Below are 19,844 nucleotides of genomic sequence, written 5' to 3'. Positions count from 1 at the left end.
AACATTTGGTCAGATACTGAACTGAACACATGTGCTTCCAGGGAGAAGATTAGGGTGAATTTTGCCCAAAATTTTGGGGCAAAGTTGATCCTAATATCTTGGTTATTGCTGTTTGGATTTTTTGTTTTGTTTGTTTGGTTGGTTGGTTGTTTTTTTTTTAATGATTGTAAAACAGGTCTCTATTTTTATTTAGAGTGGCATGAAAAAGTCTTAAAAAGCCTTATATCTAACTGGCCTTAAGCTGTAGGAACCCTGAATTGTGGCATGCATTTTAAATTTCGGCAAGATAAATATTCTCAGAAAGTTTATATATCTGTGCGTAAGCCTAATCCTAATAACTGTGGAAGAGACCGCACGCTTATGAGTCTTTTCCACTCCCACAGTTGGCCCTAAATGGGCATAGATACATCTACATCTGGTTAGAGGTGTATCCCAGAGATGGTCTCTATCTTGAGCTCTGCTTTAAATTCCAGATGAATCTTTCATTCAGCGAATGAGTCTGAACAAACATTCCAGGAGAATCAGCTGTAGACAAAAGTGGAGGTAAACTCCAGTTCACAAATGCTGTAAAGCAGGCCTATCATTTCCACTACAGCCAGAGCTCTATAATAAAAATGCTTCTATCAGCCAGTTTAACCATCCATGGTCTTGCACCTGATATAAATCAGGTGGAAGCGAAATTCCACCTCCTGCTCTAATAAGCATCTTGTGCGCACAGACTCAACATACATACAAAGATCAAACATTTCTGTAACATTCTTGGAGCGTACCAACACAAAATTACAACCTGGCAAAACATTTTTTTACACCCCACTGTGTTTTTTACACTGACATGTGGGGCAAAAGCATTCAAGATAATTCTCCCAGATAGCTATAGTACCTTTTGAGGAACACCCAGAAGAGATAATTTGGATAGTTTGAAGCCTTTGTCTTGGTCTACGGACTTATCCCCTCACAGAGAAAAGGATCCCTCAAGCCTTATTGTGTGTGCGGATTCATGCAGGGATAACAGCATGTCAGTGAAGGGCCATGCAACAATAGATGAAGATGAGAGAGGCGTAAAGGTGCGACGGAGGGCTAACAACATAAGGTTTTGCTTTGGCTATGTAATACCTATCTAGCAGAGCATCAATGCAACACTCCAATGGTCTCTCTGTGTGGCCCTGATTTCCTTTAAATGTCTTTGTAAGGTACTCTGCTTTTTGTGGCCCCATACTGGAAAATCCTTTTTAAAGTACTTTATCACAAAAATAGATAAGAGCTTTGGAAAAAATATGTTTGGAGGTTATTTATGCTGCCATGGAGACAAAGACAATGCCTTGATGGCTTTTACCTTCTTATTTTTCTCTCATTCTAATGCCCTCCACATACACTTCTCTCCATCATACCCATGACAGTATTAGCATTAGATCTTAGGATAGTCTATGTTTTGTCTACGTTTGATGTTTTTTTAATTCAACAACTTTTTTTTTTTTGGGGGGGGGGGGTGTTACCCCTAGGCAGTGACTTATGTAATATATTTTATTTATATATATTATAGGAAGATTTGCCACTGATTCCAGTACATCTAAATGAGAAGAAAGGGGTTAAATAGATATTTCCACTGTACCAAAGTGGAGCAAAAGAAATTGCCAATAGTAGTAGATCATTTTAAATTGTACATGGTGACTTTTAAATAAATAGATAAATCAATAAATGCTATCTCGCACTGGTGTTGTCATTTAGAGCCAGTCTGAGATTCAAAAAATTCTCGAGTTCCCTCCCATACACCTGTCCGACCAATTGTGAGCAGTTCCATTAAATGCAAACACACCAATTAGCACACACACATCTGTCAACTGTGTCATCAGATCCAAACTTATCAGGAAAAGGAACACTTGACCACACATCAGGGCCATAAGAACTACCTTAAATGACAGAAACCATATTTGGAAAAAATGTATTTGAAGAGTACTTTGAGTTTTCAGTTTGGTCCCATCCACAAGCATGGAGGGGTGAAGGGGGCGGGGTTAATGACCTGTACTGTAGCCAGCCATCAGGGAGCAAACAAGGTGTTTTGGCTTCACTTTTGGGGAGCTGTCATGTCATACATCTCTATATAGAGTCTAAGCTATTGTATGAGACACATGCCATTTTAAATTTTTTTGTATTTTAGTCTGAGCACAAATAATAGGTAAAGTATGAACCATTTATAACAATCCACCTTTGAAGTGTATTTTTAGCTGTGTAGTCAAGAGTGGTCAGAGAGGACAAAGAAACAGAAAATGATACTTAATCCACAAATCAGTATGCAAGGCTCCGTACTCTAATGAGCATGTCCGTCTCATTAGAATACATCTAATCATGTGTCTAACAAGTCTTGGGGTCCAATTAATCTGAGTCCATCTTGTCCTTATGGCAACTGACAGACAGTCTGGTCAAAGTGGCCACTGATGTTGCACCATGTGCCAATAAATGTGTCACAAGCAGCTGGGTAGTGTACGTTGTTGAGCTGCGCTACCATATGGAGTGCTAAAACTGAATCGGTAATCCTTCTGCCATCATGGCATGTGAAAGCCTCATGAATCTTTCTTGCAGGACACATTATATTTCATTCAACACTGTCTGGGATGTCCATGTGCAAAATGGGAACAAAGGCAAATGGTAAAGGCATGAGGCTTGAATTTGAGGTTGCTTTGAAAACAATACAGGGAAGCTGCAGTATGGAAGGTTGCTATATGGTTCATTTTTAGGGTTAGACATGAAAGCTGAGAATGCACGTTGGTTACTTGTCAGAGCAGCTACCATTTTGATTTACTCCTTGCTTATAGGACACATTATTTCTCACAGTGGACAGATTCTGAACTCCCAGTATCTTTTCTTTTAAAAGATTCCAACTCTGTCTGATACAGTGAAGAACACTGGCTGTTCCAAAAAACTATACTGACATGCTATTTAGTATGCCCCAAACCTAGTATGAAACCAGTGGTACGTGAATTGTGTGCTATTTCCGATGAACTGCTGCAGTATGAAAACACTGGACACTATGCCAGCAAATATAACCCACAATGCAATGCAGTAGACCACGACATTCATAACAGACAGCAACCAAGACAGCTCTGTAATGTCAAAAACGTAAGCCAACAGTGAAGTTTGAAGCCAGTTTTACACGTGGCCAAACATGGAATTACAACTTCAGGGTCGGTCACATGATGCTACACATTTGTTACTTCTAGGCTGGACTATTGCAGTTTCTTATTAACAGGTTGCTTCAACAAGTCTCTAAAGACTCTCCAACTGAACAAGAATGCTACGGCACGCGTACTGACGGGAGCCAAGAAAAGAGATCATATTTCTCCATCTCTGCACTGGCTTCCTGTAAAATCCCAAACTAAATTTAAAATATTTCTCCTCACTTACAGAGCTCTGAATGGTCAGGCTACGTCATATCTCACAGAGCTCATAGTACCCTATTTTCCTATAAGAACACTGTGCTAAGGGGATTCTGGTTATTTGTGGTTATTAGAGCCTCTAAAAGTAAAATGGGAGCCAGAGCCTTCGGCTATCGGGCTCCTCTTCTGTGGAACCATCTTCCAGTTTCGGTCCAGGGGGCAGACACCGTTACCATTAAAGAGTAGACTGAAGACTTTCCTCTTTGATAAAATTTGTATTTAGGGCTGGCTCAACCTTTCCTTGCCCCAGCCCCTAGGAAAGCTAAGACGTTCTCATCCCAAGTTGTCACATGACGTCTTTACAGTGGACGTCAACAAATGCACATGCTGGCACGGATGGTTTGGTTTAGGGGAAGGAGGCACATGGTGCATGTCACATCGCCTAAATCCTCTTCTAATAGCTCAGTTTTACAGGCACTGAGTGGATCGCTGAAGATGTACTTTAAAATAATACAAGTACATTTTATCACAAGTATTCTCTGTTGTATAATTAGAGCACATTCAGGTGCCAAATGGAACCTGGAGAGCTTTGTTAGGGACTGTGGTGTGGTGAAAGCTTCTCATTGGCTATTGTGATGGTCTATTGAAGTGGTTTTGTCTGTGTTTGAGGAGCACTACCACCAGACAGACTGGATGGAGTGCGCCTCTTGCTACACTAATAGACTAGCATATTTGAGTGTGTTTAAAGCATGCAAACACACACACACACACACACACACACACACACACACACACACACACACACACACACACACACACACACACACACACACAGAAAGGAAGACAATCTAAACACAAGACCATGGCGCTTAATTTTGCTCTTAATTAGAACAGGTAGACAGAGGGGTGGAGAGGTTTCAGGCGGAGGATGTTGAAGGGGTTTTGAGGGCCTTTTGAAAGATGAATAGCTGGACAATAAAGGGCCTTTCTTGTGGGTTAAGGAGGATCACACCAAAGAATGATTGATAATCACAACAGAAGTTATTTTTCATTGAGTCCTAGTAATAGACAGTGTGCAACCAAATGTTTGTCACTTAGTCTACATGTTTCTTGGGAATAAGAAACAAAAAAATCAACATTTAGTACAGAAAAAAAGGGGGCTTAGAAGACATTTAGATAAGTGATTGATGTAAGTTAACCCTGTCAAATGCAAGGTTATGCATCAGTGCAAAACAGGACATAAATCACTTCCCAATAGTCTTACCTACCACAGTTAGGTCAGACTGATCTTTGCTGTTTCTGCTGTTTCCATGAATATAATGTGTTTCTTAATATCAGCCTGCGATTTTAGGTAGAATTGCAGAAAATTGCTTAGTGTGCACTTGTTTAGGACAACAGTGCCCTCCTTAGCTCACATACAGCAAGGCCACTGTTAACATTTGATTCTATGAATATCCTGCAAACACAAACTCCAGGAGCACATTGTATTCTGGCAGTAATGTCATAACAAAACTCGACACTTTAAATCACTGCATTTGGCAGTAGTGTTTTGTTGACATTAGCTGTATTTTCTCATTTCTTTGGGCCTCACAAACATGCTGCTCTGTGTGTAAAAGTAATAATAAATGCTTTATTTTTTCACTTAAAACTGTTTGTATTCTTCTCCTTTATTATCAAATACATTTTTAAAAAATGAAACAGCAACCCTTTCCTTTGCAACAAACTAGACTTGGACAATGGATGAAGGGGACAAAATACAGAAATGAACATTAATTATTGTCATTGCACCAAATATGTAAATATTTTATGTTTAACATGTTATATGAGCTATGCATGAAAAACTATATTATTTTTGTTTGCCAGAAGGTTAGTCCTTGACAAACAAATATGCAGTATGCTGAATGGCCCTATCTAGAGCCAGTGTTTGATTTGTCTGTTTTGGGCTACTGTAGGAACATGGTGGAGCAACAAGGCAATCTCTACGGATCTGGATCTGCTCTCTATGTAGATAAAACGGCTCATTCTAAGGTAACGAAAAGATGACTTATCTTTACACTAAAGAAAAAACACTAATTATATTCTACTCCTGCCGATATATCCCTCTAAATCCTACACCTTGGACCTTTAAGTTTGATGCATTCCCTGTAGTATGAAAAACGTCTGGTCCTCTGCAGCAGGAAAACAATCGAGTATGGAAAAACGGACAAAATCTATTCTGAGCTACCTTGACAAAAATTCCCTTGTGACCACTAACGTCTTTTTCATAAGCTGTGCAAACTTTTCCACTGAAATACAGCGTGTCGCTTCTTTTCACACACATTACAAAACTCTCAAAAATGCAAAGCCACAAGAAAGAAAATGCATTTTTGGGGGTGTGGATTTCTGTCGCTTGTATGGTCTATTATCTGTGTCATCACGTGACAGAGTGTGTGTGAGTTACTTGGTTGTACTGTATATACCTCTCACAGGCCTCTTGTTAGTGTGAAATGCAGGCGAACAAAGGTGACTTTCTGTTAAGAGGTTTAATATACCCTAGTGACGTGAGCCACAACAGTGTGTAAAAATCTCCAGAAAGCTCATTTGATTGGAGTGTTAAGCTGTTAAAAATAATAAGCTTTTTTCCCCCTCTCTTGTTATCCAGTGTCTTGCCTGCTAGTTTCACACACAAAAGACCGTCCACAGCTCACAGCTATAGCTGAGTCTGGCCTTCGCCTCATTCATTCTAACTATATGCTGACATGGGGCAACATTTTCCAGACTGCTTAACAGCCTTAAGTTTTACAATGGGAAAGTATTTTCCACAACGAAAACACTGCCACTGGTCATAATGTGTGCATTTCCTAAATGACTGTCAGCAGACTTTTATGAGTATGTAGCTTTGTTCAGTGTGAGAACCACTGCTTTGTTTTTGAAACAAATACTTTAACCTCAATAATAGCTGCAAAATGTAAGATATGTTGCCTAATAGCATGGAGGCGTAACAAAGATCCCTGAGCTGATGCTTCAGTGTCTTCTGCTCACTGCTAGCCTTAATGTGTGATTCACGCCGCAGTCGCACATTCACAGATCAAACAATGCAAGCCCATTTTTCACCACACCACATGTGCATACACGCTATTGGCACATACATGCGTACCCCAGGGGTCCAACACCAACCTCCCACCCCCTTCATGCCTCCTCCAGTTGGACCATGTCTGTCTCTGGCAGCATACCGCCCGGCCATGTGCGGTGAAAAGGTGGTCAGCTTTGGGCCGAGGCTGCAGTCGGCCACACATCGCATGCAGCTGTTACAAAATGGACACTCTAGACATGTAACACAATACTGAAAAATGACCTCATTCAGTCTCAGCCAGTTAAAGTCAAAGCTGACACGATTTCCTTCAAAAGCGCTGGCAGCCAGGCTGACGATACAGTTTATAATGCCTGTGAGGCAAAATGCCAACAGCTTCTTACCCTCAAACTACTGATAGCCCAGTTGGCAGCGGAGATAACTGTGTAATCGTGTGCGGTTTTCATGGATTTTGAAGCAGACATGGTGCATCAAAAGATGAAATTGATACTGTTTAAGGCCAACTGTTCCACTATAGGATGGATGGGTGTGTGTTAGTAAGTGAGTGAGGGGTGGGAGGGAGTGGGAGATTTGTGTATGTGTGAGGTATACAAGGATTTGAGCTCCCCTAAACAACCGTCTCCTACTGCAACAACTTTCACTGTGAAAATCGTTTCAGAGGAGTTGAAGCAGGAAGCTAGATGGTTCTGCTCACTGCTGTACATACAGCTCTGTTGGGAATATGCAGAAAATGCAGGAATACAGAAAAAACGGTGCCTTATCATCAAATCACTTCAATCAATCCCAATGACATACTATACAATACACACACAAGAAATGAAGACTAATGAACAGCTCCTAGTACCCACTAAGAGACTATAAACTTCACAAACACCACAGAGGCAGAGACATGGGGTACAGTATAGAATACATTCATAGAAATAACTACTAAAAAAAGGTATAATTATTACAAGATGTGTGTCCTTGGTCACAGTTAATGTTGCATGAGCCTCCACAGAACATCATGGAGTTTAAACCGTGTTGTGGTTGTGTGATGCTTTGCCACCATCTACTGGCCAGCTACAAAGATGCATTTACAGAAAACTTCACTGTATTACTACATTTCTTTACATCCATTGAAAGTAATGTAGATGCTCCTGTTTACAGTCATGGACCATTCTAATAATAATTATTTTTTTTAAAAAAGTTAATCTAAATCCTGAAGATATTTACTTTTAAAAGCATTTCAAAAAGGAGACTGCAATTATGTCTCAACATTTCAAGTGCAATTACCCCAGAATCACTGGTCTTATTGCAGTTCAGTTCTGTTATTTGTCCCAGAGGGTGATTTGTGTTGCAGTAAGTGTGAAAACATAATTAAAATACATAAAGCACAAACACTATGTCACAGAAACATACAGACGTTGACATTTATCTGTACACAGGGTGACTTAGACCTATGCACATTAAAGCTCCACAGGAGCAGGTTAATAAATGTCTACAAAAACTCCACAGGGCCTAGAATTATTCAGTGAGCATAAAATATGACAAAATATCCTAATAATGTAAACAATTTCCAATGTAGTATACAGCATCTCCAGCAGGTCATGACAGTCACAATAATGCAGCATCAGGACTGCTACCATGAAGGTTACTGTCACTCTCACATCAACATCCTCATCATCATCATCAAGACTAAAATACTATATGTACTGTTACTGTCACCGTATCATCATCATCATCATCATCATCATCATCATCATCATCATCATCATCATCGTCGTCATCGTCATCGTCGTCATTGTCTTCATTAACACCATCTGTTTTACAAGGACAATATGTACTGTTACTGTCACCTCATCATCATCGTCGTCGTCGCCGTCAACACCATCAGCACTACCAAGTACAATGTGTACTATTACTGTCACCCTGTCATCATCATCATCAACAACATCATCATACTACAATACAATATGTACTGTTACTGTTTCCATATCATCATCATCGTCATCATCAGCAGCAGCAGCAGTAACAGCATCATCATCGTCATCATCATCATCATCATCAGCAGCAGCAACAGCATCATCATCCTTATCATCATCATCAGCAGCAGCAGCAACAGCATCATCATCGTCATCATCATCATCATCATCAGCAGCAGCAGCAACAGCATCATCATCGTCATCATCATCATCAGCAACAACATTATCATCGTCATCATCATCAGCGGCAGCAACAGCATCATCATCCTTATCATCATCATCAGCAGCAGCAACAGCAGCAACAGCATCATCATCATCTCCATTCATAATACATGAATGGAGACAGGAATGAAGGAATATATATATATATATATATATATATATATATATATATATATATATATATATATATATACATATATACTTTTTTTGGCAACAGGTATGTTTAGGCATAGGCCAGACGCCCATCCTCTAAATTCTACAGTCAAACCGAATGACTGATGCAGTCATTAAACAAATAAACTATACCGCTACTACTCTTCTTGCCTGTTTCACAGTCTTGGCATGGGGCATTTCCTTATTTTAGACCAACGTTGCTGTACCACCAGATGATGGAGAATGAGATGACAGACTCAATGAAAGCTCTATAGAACAGTGTAATCATTACTGATTCTGGTGCTGTTGGCCTTTTCTGCACAAAATGTATATATTTTAATCAAATTTTAGGTTTTTTTTTTCAAACATGGTGCCCAAATATCTGTAATTTCCACTTCCTGACCCTTGACAACAGTGCTCTAGGGAGCTTTGGCGAGTTGCCTACACATGTCAAAACACAAAGCAAATCACTGTTAACATCAACAAGGAAAATCCCCCCTCTTCTTACAGAAGACATTTTTTCATGTTAAAGTAAGACAAGCACAGGTTTGAATAATGCAATGATTGATTACTGAATTTACCTGCTCTGGTGTCCAGGTCCTGGTGTTGGGCTTACTGGATCACTGCACACTCACACTAAAACTGCAGGCATCATTAATGTTATAAGTTACACCTGTGCCTCTCCTGCAATGACACGCCTTTATGTCTGCTGTGAGAAAGCCTTTTACGTCAATGCAGTGAAGAAAAACTTAAGCATACAGCACAACAGTGCACACAGAATAATAATTCCAGCACACACACTGAAATATATTGTTCTTAGTCCAACTAGTCAGGATGAAATGCAGCACATTTAATGGTTTAGGGAGGAAATAGATAGCAGCATTTTTGCTGTTTCTATTCTCCTTACTATATATGGAGGAAACTTTACTGAAAACAATGTGATGAAGTCTGGCTCGGTTATTGTACCAACACTTGATACTCTTTAAGCATCAAGAACCCCATAATGAACCAAGTTTTTATGCTTTCAGTGGTGAGCTAATGCCTATGTTTAAGGTGCACTATTGTGCTGATAGTCATTACACTTCTTGTCTATGTAACATGACAATTAACATCCCCCTCTCCTGAGCTCCAAAGAGTCATCAGCAACAATAATTACAGGACTCAGTGCAGTACTCTAATTTTTATTTTTCACAGGAGACATTTTGGCTTTATGATAGGTTAACATCAAAATAACACAAAATTGAACAAACCAAACTACATACTCAAACAAAACTTAAACAGAAAGACAAGAGAGATCAAATAAAAATGCTACCCATGTCTACAGATCCCAGAGATACTATAAATATTTGCATGATATTATTTATTATGTTTTACAAAAGGACTGGTTGACTCACCTGCAGCACATTACACACTTAGCAGGGGCAGAGAGATTCATACGTATAGAATGGGTTAAACCCCACAATACAGTAATATACTGTACACACAATATTTGTACACACTGTACACACTGTAAACACAATATTTGTAGTGCACCTGCACTTTACAGGAATAGCTGTACAGATCTATCTGCACAACATACACACTTTACAGGCACCAGTATAGTAATTATTATTTCAAGTTTTAGATTATCATGTTACTTTTTATCCATCCGCAAATAACCATATATATATATAATTATAATAATCTTGCAGTATGTTATCAATATAAAATTTATATGCTTAAATTCTCCATGGACATTTTACATTGTCTTAAAATTCATCTCAGTATGCTCATACTAATCATATCAAAAATAACAAATGTTGTGATGCCAAACTATATCAAGAGCAGATAATGTTGCTCTGTGCTGGAAAACTCCAAGAGGGATGTTGAGGAAGAAAAGTGGGAAAAAAGATTGCATTCATTGACAAAAATATTACTGAAAGACTGGCGAAAAATAGACCCTGGGAAATTCAACAAAACTAAATTCAAGCTAAAGCTTCAAATCAAGGTGCTATCAGTCTCCCTTTCTACAGTGAGTAACCTGCTGGAACCTACCACCTGTGCAGGTAAGTATAAGGTGAGCCATGCAGAGATCCGCATTAAAAACAAACAAAAAAATGAACAAAACATTAATGTGAAATTTCTCAGTCACTGCTGACATCAAAACCATATCTAAACACACATAAAGCACTGTTAATGTTAACTACTTGTCCTCAATAACATAACCCATAGCAGCTGTCGACTACAGGGATTGTATAGTCTTGTTTGATGCAATAGGGGTCACTGTTAGCCCAGTTTAAGGAAAAAACATGCTCAAGGCATATCACAGTAATGAAATGTGCTATATGTATATCAGTTAGACATATACCTATATTTTAGGTTGCAGATATGGTTAATTTGTTGCATTTGTTAAATAAAAAAAATATTTCTTGAGATATTTCTGTACTTCTTTAAGTGCCAGATATGCTATTAAATGTCAACTTGTTAATAACACAGACAAACTTATTGGGTAGAGCACAGATCAGTTTTGAAAAAAAAAAAAAGTATTTAACTTAAGCATTTCACAAAATGTAGCCGCAAGCACTCTTTGCCTGCGAGATTGAGCACTTTTGTGAGTTGGTGCAAACCAGGTGAAGAGTGGTTTGTCGATATGTGCTCTTTAGTGCAGGTTGCAGCTGCAGATTGCACTGGAATGTCTGTGCTGTTACCTCAAAGCAGACTGTGCTTCATGGTAAACATCAATCATTAGTGTCTTTTATGAGGTTTCTCTGTACAGGTTTGTGTTTTTCAGCTCAGTCATTAAAGATGTCTGGTTTACGCTCACAGCAAACCGGTCAGGAAAGCTTTTTCCTGACTTGTCTGCACAGCCTGGAGAGTCTGGAAGGGCCTTAGCACTGTTTCACTGGAAAACCGCTTTTGAGTGGAGTCGTTGTCGTGCTTCAGGAGTCTTCCAAATCCTTAGATTAGATTTTAGGAACCAAGGCGGGCTTCTGGCACGAAATCAAAGCCGTTCTTGAGGGACTAAAGTATCTGTTTTCATTTAATGTACAAAGCTATCTCGGTGCAATGAGCCCTGGAAAAGTGGTTTGTATGTAAACAGTTTGCCTTTTGCTGAAGTACCTGCACCTTTATTATTGACTCATTTTGGTGACATAATTCCTCGAAAATGGTACTTTCCAACCATTGGTGAAGTTTTTAAAGTTTTCTGGGAACTTACCTCACTTGTTGATTTGACATAACAATTTGATGAGTCATCGGGCAGTTGACAGCTTCGGCTGTTTCCAGAACTCAAGCAAATGTGTACTTCAGTGAGAAATGGATTTAAAGGTATTTGCTCTGTTTATGTGTCTCTTAAGTGGAACTGAACTCTGGAAAGTCATGTTGTGGAAATGCAACCTGCACCACTAAGTGAATCCACATGGAGCCACAATCTGGCAAGCACAAACACCCAGCCAGCCTGACCTGCTGCCCTTCTTTCTTAACCAGTTGGCCTCTCTGTGGTGGAGGGAAACTTTGATATGGAGAAAACACACAGTTTTCACTCACAACATTTAGTTTAAATTCTGTATTAATTGTCTCTATGTAATAAGCCATTAAAATAGTGTTGTATCTTACATTAATGCTGATGGTTTAAGACCTGAACACCAGCACGAGTTCACAACTAGTTTGGAAGCCAAATATGGTCCAATGTGCAGCCATGAAGCCTCCAGTGAGACTGTGTCAGCAGGCTTTTCAGTGAAATAAATATATCTTGTGGGTGATAGTTAAAATTTTTAAATAAACAATATTTATAGTTTTCATAGATTCTGTATTTTTTTAATAAGGGACAAGCATTTTTAATGACACAAATGAATTTTTTGCATCAAAACTACACCACACAAATTATTACTCAAGCACAGAATATTTAAATCGTGTTGAGGGAATCTTAGGTGTTGAGAGTAAGAGTCTACATGCCAAGCTAGCTGTTCTTTAAGGGTGTACTTAGACAGTTATTAGAGCTAAATAACATTGGCGCATTAAGATGCTCACACTGTCAAAGCAGACTTAGCAGGTACAATATTTGCCCAAGCTCCAGGTCTGAAAAATAAAGCCAAAGTGCCAAAAAGCAGTTCCTGTTTTGACCACATGAGGCTGGCTCCAAAAGCTTGACAATCCTCATAGACCTGGTAAAATGCCCAACTTTACAGCAGAAATAAACATGTTTACAGCCTGCTACAAAAAAAGATTTTGATCTCTGTAGCTAATTAAAACATTCACGACAACTGTAGTGAGGGTGAATTTTTAAATGACTCACCCATATGCATTTTATTAAGGTTTAAAGTTATGCATAATTCAGGGCGGGGCCACTTTGAGTGACAGGGTGTCTGCCAATAGCTTCCTCAAATTCTCAGTCAGATCCACCCCTCGCTCCTCCACAGCCCCATCCTTTCATCCAAATATGTCATCTGATTCCAAAAACCAAGATGGCAATGGCCAAAACGCCGAACATGAACTTTGTCTACAAACTAGTGGGTGACATCACATTGGCTACATCCATTATTTACGCAGTCTATAGCGAGATATTTCACTTTTGACCAAAGTGGTGAAAAAACCTGACATTGCAGTCCCTAGAGCCATGCCGCTAAAATAAACATAAATCAACTTGTGAGTCAGCTGAAAAGCATGTTTTATTATTACTTTTTTAACAATGTTAGTATAGTAGCAAGACAAATAGTATAGGTACGATTAGTAAGCATAGCACCAGAATCATCATTCATTTCTTTTACACAGGCTACATACGTACTGTCGTACTGTAGTTACACATGATTCTTAAAAACATCTTTGGATAAAGCATGGCAAACAAGCACACTGTTTCTCTATTCAGTACCAATGCCCATTCAATATTTAGCACACAGTTTACAATTCAAGTATGAATATTAAAAATACACATATATCATAAGTTACAAATCTTAACGGTTATTACAAAAAAACCAAACAGGATTACATTTCTACAAAATTTTATGGCACATAGTGCATCAAGTATTCTTTAAATTTCTGATACAGACCTCATAGAACAATTGCCCATCACAAAAAGGAATGATGGCCAAAGGTTTTCTAGCTGCTCATTGATATTTTTATTTTTTTTAAATTTATTTTTCAGCCATTCTTTAAATCAATAGAAGCTGCATTGTCTGAGAAGAAAAAAATTCTGCATCTATCTTCTAACTTTGGTTAAAGCTTAACATCGGAGTACCAGCATGTTAGGTTGCCTGCTAGCTGTAGTAGTGGTCATGGTGAAAGTCATTTATGACGAGTTAAGTTAAAGGCAGGTTTCCTCATGTGGTGATTTATCTGATATATCTGACAACAGCTAGATTTTCAGCTACATTAATGAGAGGACCATCATATGCATTAAAAGTAGATCCTACATTTGCCGAAGCACCAAAAGCCAACGTTTTCCTTCTCGAGATCAGAGGTAATTCCAGTAGTTCAAAAGCACCATTCAAAAAGATCCTCATTTAAGGTTAGTGGTTATACACTACCAATAGTAGTAGGCTAATACCTTTTTTTTTTTTTTAGCAAAGCAGACAAAGGACAAAAACATCAGACAATGGCTTCTCCGTTGGTAGTAGTCATTGTGTCTTAAAACATATCTAGAGTCATTACAGAATAAATATGGTCAAACATAAATATATTACAACACATATCTCAGTAGAGTATGGATGTTTTGTGAGAGGTAGGGGTTGCAGGTACCTACAGCAGGCCCGATGGAGGGTGTGAGGTGAGATGTCACACCTGATACTGTGTAAAGATGAGAACTGTCTGTGTGGTGTATAAATAACAAAATCCACATGGTTTAAAATAGCCACTGTACTTAAACACAAGGAAATATTGAAAGATTTGAGCTATTTCCTCACAGCAGTAGTGTTTATTCTGCCTCTGTGTGACAGTCAAATGTCAGTGGACTATGAAGGTTTCAGTAGTTCTGAGAAACACCTGACAACGAATGACAGCAGACAGACTTCAGAAATACACAGTGACAACTAAAATCATCTGTAGTTTTTCTAAAAGCTCCTCACTCTCTTCTGAAGTTTGACCTCTGACATAAGGCAGGTCATGTCAGTAGTTAATTACTTGATCTTTCCTTAAGTCTTGAGCCCAAAAGAAATAGTTCTACATTTTTGGGAAATACAGCTGTTCACTTTGTTGCAGAGAGCAAGATAAGAAAGTCTCATGTCTGTATGATAAATGTGAACAGCCAGTTAGCTTAGTTCAAAGACTGGGAACAGATCGTCCAAATTTAAAGATGCCAGATTCATGGATGTATAAAGAGAACTTGACACAGTGTTGGAGGCGATGAAAGTTGTTCATTTGTGGATAAAGCCAAAAAGTTCGTCTTCCAGAATATAAAATTACTATTGCATTGTTAGGCCCATAGACTGAATCACTGTGACGTTGCGGTAACAACATCACTTCTGGGTAGACGGCCTGCAATCGATTATAATGGCGGACATATGTAGAATTGGCATATTCTTTTATTTCCGTTGTCATTTTCAGCCATAATTGTAATGTTTTGGTCTGTGGACGGAGTTGCAGCAAAACATATTTTAGCCACCTAAAAAACAATGTCACGTATGTGAGAGGTAGGCGTTGCAGGTCATGTCCATGGTGCGAAGGTTTCCTAAGTCAATCTAATAAACATTTTGATCTAGTCTATAGAGAAAGAACGCTAGAAACGTATACTGCTCGAGTGGCTAACTAGAATAGGTATATGTTTTCAGACCAAATGGATCAAATCTGGATGGTCAAAACTTAAAGACTTTACAGACAGGAAAAAGTGTTTTGGAGCTCAATGGCATAAAATTGACATTGACAGAGGTTGTAATTACACGATGTGGCCACTCTGTCAAATGGGCTTCAAAGTCCAGTGCACTTTCTGGGGGCCTGATTGATGTAAAGACTTTAGGAAGTTACTGTACTATTTGCAGTAAACACGTGTGTGGTATCTCATCTCACTCTCAACAAGAAAGTAAATAAACATAAATGCCAAAATGGAAAACCATTCCTTCAAACAGGCCAAGACGATCTGCAGTTTAGCTCATTAAGTAAATGAAAAATACAGTGTTTTTGTATTACTTCTTTTTTAAATAGCAGCCTATTGGCTGTCATACTTTAAAACAACAATACATCCATCCCTCACACACTATTTCAATGACTGTAGCACTTCTCTGTCACCAGAGGATTGCAAAAATTACTACAAACATAAAGTCTAATGATTTTTATACTGTCTTCATCCATTGCAAGTCAGTTAGACAAGTGGTAACTAAATGCTTACAGTGTAGCTGTAAAAATAAATATCTATGTACCGTGGAAAGTCACATATAACAAGAATAGTTCCAGGTACTTCATGCCGAAATTCTGGAATCTGTTTTTTAACAGAACACACAGAAGAGAATTTAAAGATGAGAATCTCTTCCTTGAAGTATTATGTTTTGTCTACTGTTTTTGTAGTCTCTTTCGTAGTTTACTGAAGTTTTGTATCCCTTTGTACGATGCTAAAAAAAAGCACAAGAGTGTCAGAAAAAAAAGCGTTTTAGGTTCCAAAGCGCAGATGTGTTTGATAGCCATTGCAACACTCAGCATGCAAATCTAGCTGGCTCTTTTTCAGAGTGCGCAGTTTGGATGATGGACCTGACAGTGGTCCTGTAGTACTGCGCAGTACACAGTGTCTTATATACTTTAGCTGCCATTCAGAAACAGGCATGTTACTGTGGGATGATTACTGTTACTCCACCACACTCACAGATGACGACGGGGTCCAACAAATCACTGTTATCGCATGTTCCTGGTTTTCAGGAGAGATTTAGGGGGTTTGGTCTCTGCATGGCCCTCAGTGGACTTGAAGGAGTAGGCCGTTGTGAGCCTGGGGAATGCACTTCCCACAGAAGCCGCCACAACGGCCGTAGATTCTTGTTCCGTCCTACGGACAAAGACAAACGAGAAAGGAAAGAGTGGGCAAAGGGCGTCTTTTTACGCAAAGAATGAACACTTCACAAATGTCAGCGGGGATTCCTCTTCAGTGAATCAGACAGACATACAACTTGGTGATTCAGATGACATTTCAGAGTGACAATTTCTCTCCAGTAGTCAAGACCCAACACTTAGCATAATTACATAATACAAAAGGCAACCATTTTATAAATCTACTGTTGGCTTCTTACCTCAGATCTGTGGACTTTGACGGAAACATAGTTGCCCTGTGATGTCCACTTGGTGGCCTCAGCCACTTTGAGACCAGTGCCGATCAGATTTATGCTGAACTGACCCTGAAAACACACATTAAATGGAGTTATACCTGAGCTGTTATTTAATCGGCAAGGTCAAGCTCAGTAAAAGTGCAGAGTAAGAGAGTAATAGAGTAGTATGAGCCTTGGAAAGAGCATTTTCTGTGCAGGTCCTGGGAATTATATCAGTTAATGTCTTGTAAAAAATAACTGTGAGGCTGCAAACAAAAATATGGGACAAAGAATACACTTTTCTATGAGGCCAACATGTACAGTATTTCACCAACCTGGGGACACTTAGCTGCACTGTAACAATCTCCCGCTGTAGCAAAGGGCACAGGTCGACCGAGAAGAGTCTGCGAAAACTGGAGGTCTGTGACTGTTAAACAGCAAAGATACAAGTCCAGAGTCACAATGTGCAACAGCAGTAAGTAAACACAGAGTGAAGACAGCTGCTCTAAGGTAAATAACCACAAAGAGCATCAGCAACTCCAGTTTATGCAATTACATTTTGCTGCAGGGTTGATGTGACTTCACTGTCACATCTCCAGATGTCTTTCTCCCTCTAAAAGACGCAAAAAAAAGTTCTTGGGATGAGATTGGGGTTAAATTTGAATATAGTAATTAATCTGCGTTTTAACTATGAACCCTTAAAATCCCCAACTAAAATAACATTTATATATCAATTACTCACCCCCTGTTACATTGTTACAAGAACCTTCTTTTTTTCCTTGCATGCCTCCACGGTGAATAAGAAATCCAAAAACTGAGAAAATTATTGATGATTTGATGTCATAGGATGACTTTGTATAACAACAGCAAAACTATATCAAAACATCCATATTCAAACTCCAACACAACTCATGCAACACAGCCTGAGTCTCATTTATCCAGTTGTACACTTAGTGCTTTTTACACAGGCAGCGCTTTAAGACAGGGAGCTGAACTAAAAGTGGAACTTTTCAAAGACTTAGTTGACAAAAACAGTCATTTGACCTTGCTGGACACGAGCCCTGCCTCCACTGGCTGTGTGCTTGTGTTATTTTGTGACTTTGGTGAATTTGAACTTACTATTTAAAACACTAAAGTCACAATAACACAAACTAATTAACTGGTGAAGGCAGAGGTCTAGCTTTGAGGAGAACATAATTAAGTTCCACTTTTAGTGAAGTTCCCTGTCGGAAAGGGCTTTCAGTTTGGAAAGTACTGAGAATACAACTGGATCATTGAATGAGTTGTGCGACAGTTTGTAAATGGATGTTTTGATATAGCTTTGCTGTTGTTAACAGACACATGTAAGACTTCAATTCATCAATGATCTCTCAATTTTTAGTGTCTCAGTTCATCAGAGACATGTGAGAGACAGTTTTCTTCACAAATTCTCACATTTGCTATAGCGATTATAAAGTGACTACCTAAATGTTTTGTGCAAAAGAGAAAAAGGTAATACAAAAAGATTTCATAAGAAATGTATTACACTGGGAATTTAGAAATCCAGGTATTTCACCAGCATGAAACCAGATCCATAATGGTAACGGACTATCGGAAACAGTTTCCCTTCCTCATAGTCGCTTTGTGAGTAAACTGGTTTTACTTTGTTTTACATTTTGAATCAGTGACTCAGTCTTAACCTTGTTTCCCCTGCCTCTTCTGTTCATTCCCATTTACCCTGCATTGTCACACATGATATCCATGACCGGTACCTTTTCCTGCCCTCCCTTCATGTTGCCTGTATAAAATGATGATAGAGTTCACGAGATGCTTCCCTTCATCTTGAACTCATTATCCCCTCTCAGCTCTCGTCAAGCCGCCTGAAAGCCAAATGAGTACCATGCAGAGGGGGCGGGGGCGAACATGTGCTGTCAGGACCCATACCAGACGAATAAGATGGGAGGATGACTGTGTAGGTTCTAATCCAACTTCCCCTCAGCACACACGTGCGCGCGCGCAGACGCAGACAGACACACACACACACGCACACGCATGCACGCACGCACACACACACGCACGCACACACACACACACACACACACACACACACACACACGCACACTGTACACTAATCCACATTCTCTAATCAAAGGCATACTTGGACACAACAGGGAAGGTGGAGCTGACTGTAATAATGAGCAGAGGAATATGGCCTGAAGATGTGTGTGTATTAGTGTGTCTGTGAGTGTGTGATTGCTTGCATGCTAGTATGAGTGTTTGATACTGATGCGACTGGGTGTGTGCGACTGTGTCTTCGAGTCTTCTCGTGTGCGCTCACCAAGGAAAGGATGTGCGATCACATAATGTCTGTCTGTGCATGAGAGCAGGCACACGTGTCTGTATGTTGCACGCACGCTTTCCTTTATTTTGCGCTCACGTGTTTGCGCTGAGAGGCCCAGATTCATGTCCTCGCCTAGCGATGTGAACGCGGAGCGCTGAAAGGTCAGCATTTTGACTTCAGAGGGTAGAGTGTGAGGGAAGAGCTGCACATCGCATCTGGATGAGGCAGTATTAAGCACTAGGGGACGAGGCGTCTGAGGGTTAAAACAACAGCGATGTGTGGTCTCATTACAGTAGACAGTGTAGGGCAATCACACAGTAATTACGCACTCATTATCCTCAGGGAGCCAAGGTCCACACGAACTTTGTGGAAGAGTGTGTATCCCGCTGCTGAGTAGTCGTTCCTGCAGTCGCAGTCCTGTCTTCGGCTGCCATTGTACGGACATTCAAAGGGGTTCAGCAATCTTTGTATAACAGAAAACAAGCGTTGAGCTTTATTTAAGACAAACACAGGAATCTGTACACTCCTCCAAGCAATTTATTTATCAGCGCT

The 19,844-nt window shown here is 39.5% G+C and overlaps 2 protein-coding genes across 4 annotated transcripts in view; both read right to left on the bottom strand.

Annotated features, from left to right (window-relative positions):
- prickle1a (prickle homolog 1a) overlaps positions 1-9,435 on the bottom strand; it is a 102,082-nt gene extending 92,647 nt beyond the window's left edge. The window contains exon 1 of the mRNA XM_088080366.1: positions 9,359-9,435. The gene's annotated coding sequence lies outside the window, so the exon portion shown is untranslated. The remainder of the gene's footprint in view (positions 1-9,358) is intronic.
- A 3,970-nt stretch (positions 9,436-13,405) lies between these two features.
- The window catches only part of LOC121950377 (A disintegrin and metalloproteinase with thrombospondin motifs 20), a 156,281-nt gene continuing 149,842 nt past the window's right edge, over positions 13,406-19,844 (bottom strand). For all 3 annotated transcript variants that reach the window (XM_088080363.1, XM_042496359.2, XM_088080364.1), the window contains 4 exons: positions 19,622-19,755; positions 17,308-17,399; positions 16,958-17,062; positions 13,406-16,716 (listed from right to left, as the gene is read on the bottom strand). In XM_088080363.1, the coding sequence (XP_087936489.1) occupies positions 16,627-16,716; positions 16,958-17,062; positions 17,308-17,399; positions 19,622-19,755 (421 nt within the window). In that variant the 3' untranslated portion in view covers positions 13,406-16,626. The remainder of the gene's footprint in view (positions 16,717-16,957; positions 17,063-17,307; positions 17,400-19,621; positions 19,756-19,844) is intronic.

The sequence above is a fragment of the Plectropomus leopardus genome, chromosome 7, assembly GCF_026936395.1.
Source record: "Plectropomus leopardus strain MGB_pleo_1.0 chromosome 7, ASM2693639v1, whole genome shotgun sequence".
In the NCBI taxonomy this organism is placed as follows: Eukaryota; Metazoa; Chordata; class Actinopteri; order Perciformes; family Serranidae; genus Plectropomus; species Plectropomus leopardus.
This window is presented reverse-complemented; position numbering and strand designations above follow the sequence as displayed.